This window comes from Penaeus vannamei, chromosome 1, assembly GCF_042767895.1.
Source record: "Penaeus vannamei isolate JL-2024 chromosome 1, ASM4276789v1, whole genome shotgun sequence".
Lineage (NCBI taxonomy): Eukaryota > Metazoa > Arthropoda > Malacostraca > Decapoda > Penaeidae > Penaeus > Penaeus vannamei.
The window spans coordinates 41,416,432-41,418,931 of record NC_091549.1 but is presented as its reverse complement, the minus strand read 5'-3'; the positions used below and the strand labels follow the sequence as shown (position 1 = coordinate 41,418,931).

The window sequence follows — 2,500 nt, the reverse complement described above, 5'->3', positions numbered from 1 at the left end:
GAAAATTAAAACACTTTCCATTGCTATCAAGGTAGACATTAACCCCATATTCTGCATCAGGACAGGTTTTAGTAGCCATTAAAACCACGCTCCTTCCGACACTAAGCCATGCATTGTTGAGTAATGAAACTATTTCTTGATCTTTCAGGTTTCTCCTCTGGATTTTCATTATAGCTACCATAAGCACCACTTTCGGAATCATGTACATGTCCCCTCACACCAAGCTCTTTACCATGTGAGGAGACGGCAAGCGGCTGCCTCTCGGAGGGAAAAGAAAGAGGGAAGGAAGAGGAACAGAAGGAGAGAGAATAAGGCAAGGGAAGGAGGAAAAGGTGGGAAAAAAGATGAAGAGGAAGTATACGAAGGAAAAGCAGAAAGAGGGAGAATATAGAAGACAAGAGAAGAAGATAAGGAGCAAAGGGAGAGGGAAAGCAGAAGGAAAGAATCTACTGAAATGAAACAAAGGAAGAAAACGCAGGAAAAGGTTGAGATTTTCGCCCAAGACGCAGGCGCCGGTGGTCTTGGGAGCCTTCGAATAAGTGCCGCACGTCTAGAGCCCTTTTGTTTTCAGGCCGAGCGAGGTTTCTGCTGATCTGTGGACATGCATATATATATATATATATATATATATATATATATATATATATATATATATATATATATATATATATATATATATATATATATATATATATATATATATATATATATATACACATTATATATATACACATTTTATATATATATATATATATATATGTGTGTGTGTGTGTGTGTGTGTGTGTGTGTGTGTGTGTGTGTGTGTGTGTGTGTGAGTGTGTGCGTGCGTGCGTGCGTGCGTGCGTGCGTGCGTGTGCGTGTGCGTGTGCGTGTGTGTGTGTGTGTAAATGTGTGTGTGTGTCTACACACACACACACACACACACACACACACACACACACACACACACACACACACACATATATATATATATATATATATATATATATATATATATATATATATATATATATATATATATATATATATATATATATATATATATATATATGCATATACCTGTGTGTGTGTATACATATATGTATATATATATATATATATATATATATATATATATATATATATATATATATATGTGTGTGTGTGTGTGTGTGTGTGTGTGTGTGTGTGTGTGTGTTCGAGTGTGAATTCATATAATATAGTTTTACATGTATATATCTGTGTATGTATTCATGTACAGTATGTATGTACTCTGTTATATACATATACTTGTTTGTATATATGTACTACTATTAGCCGCATGCAGAAAATGAGCCTGAGGATATTTTTGCTTCCGCAGTGTTCGTTATCCACTTCAACAGGCCTACATTTCTCTCTGTTTCTATTGAAAAAAGTCTGCAATCATAATGTGAATATATGCATTAACGCTCATTATTATTAACGCATTTGCCATTTGTGTGTGTGTCTGAATATTGTTTGCATGGGATACTCGCGTAATTTTCTCACTTACAGGTTCATTATTCCACTTTATAGTTGGAAAAGACTTTCGGAAACAAACGATAACTTTCTTTGAGGTTAACCAGAGTAGCATAAGTTGCAGCCTCTGTCTGTGTTGTGTACATTGTAGCTAGAGGAAATGTGTTTTCGTTATAATTGACAGTTGAAGTCGTTTTTGACTACTTTATCCACAAGACATACATCTTGTTGCATTTTTTCGTGTATGTTTGACCTGGAGATACAACGAAACAATCATGATTGAAATTATGAGTTCGTAAAAAACGTAAAAGCTATACATATATAAACCTTACAGTATAAGGAATAGTGCTTAGTCATAGATACATAGCTTCTGAATATGAGTTCGGAACGGATGCTCAAACAAGACTTTTGTTTAACCGGGAAAATATGGATTTAGTACAATGGAAAACAGAATGTCTGTGAATTTTGTTCTACACTACAAGGTGTTATGTCAAGCTAAGATAGATATCTTAAGTGCTCTAGGAGTGTATATACTGTTCTTCTAAGGCAATTCTAGACGGGTCTTAAGTTTAGCCAAGTGTACATAAGTCTAAAAAGAACACCTGTTGGGAGTTGAGGATAATATCGTCTTGCTAAGATGGTTCCTTTAGGTCGGCTTCATAGCGTTATAATCTGTTGTACAGTATAAGGTATTTACCATATTGTGATAAAGTATAAGGCACAACTTTATTTTATCTTAAGCATGCCAAATTGATCTTCTGTAGGCAATACATTTTAATCTGTGAGCATAGAGGCGCTGGACACATGACTTTGTGAAATGTTCAAGTGAAAAACGTAATCATGAACAATGACCCAACGTGTCCGTGCGTCTCTACAACACGGAAAAGTGAAAAGAAGAATAAAGGAGACACGAAGCATACAGGACTGTATTGGCTTCTACATCCGCCGATTTTATCTCTAAATTTATTATCATTATACGTTGACTAAGACCAGAAAAAAATAATTTGGTTGCAAAAACAAATCC

At 35.2% G+C, this 2,500-nt stretch overlaps 1 protein-coding gene across 2 annotated transcripts in view; it reads left to right on the top strand.

Annotated features, from left to right (window-relative positions):
- Positions 1 to 594, top strand: part of LOC113802471 (neuronal acetylcholine receptor subunit alpha-10) — a 300,811-nt gene extending 300,217 nt beyond the window's left edge. For both annotated transcript variants that reach the window (XM_070123152.1, XM_070123143.1), the window contains one exon: positions 149 to 594. In XM_070123152.1, the coding sequence (XP_069979253.1) occupies positions 149 to 239 (91 nt within the window). In that variant the 3' untranslated portion in view covers positions 240 to 594. The remainder of the gene's footprint in view (positions 1 to 148) is intronic.
- Positions 595 to 2,500: the final 1,906 nt, after the last annotated feature.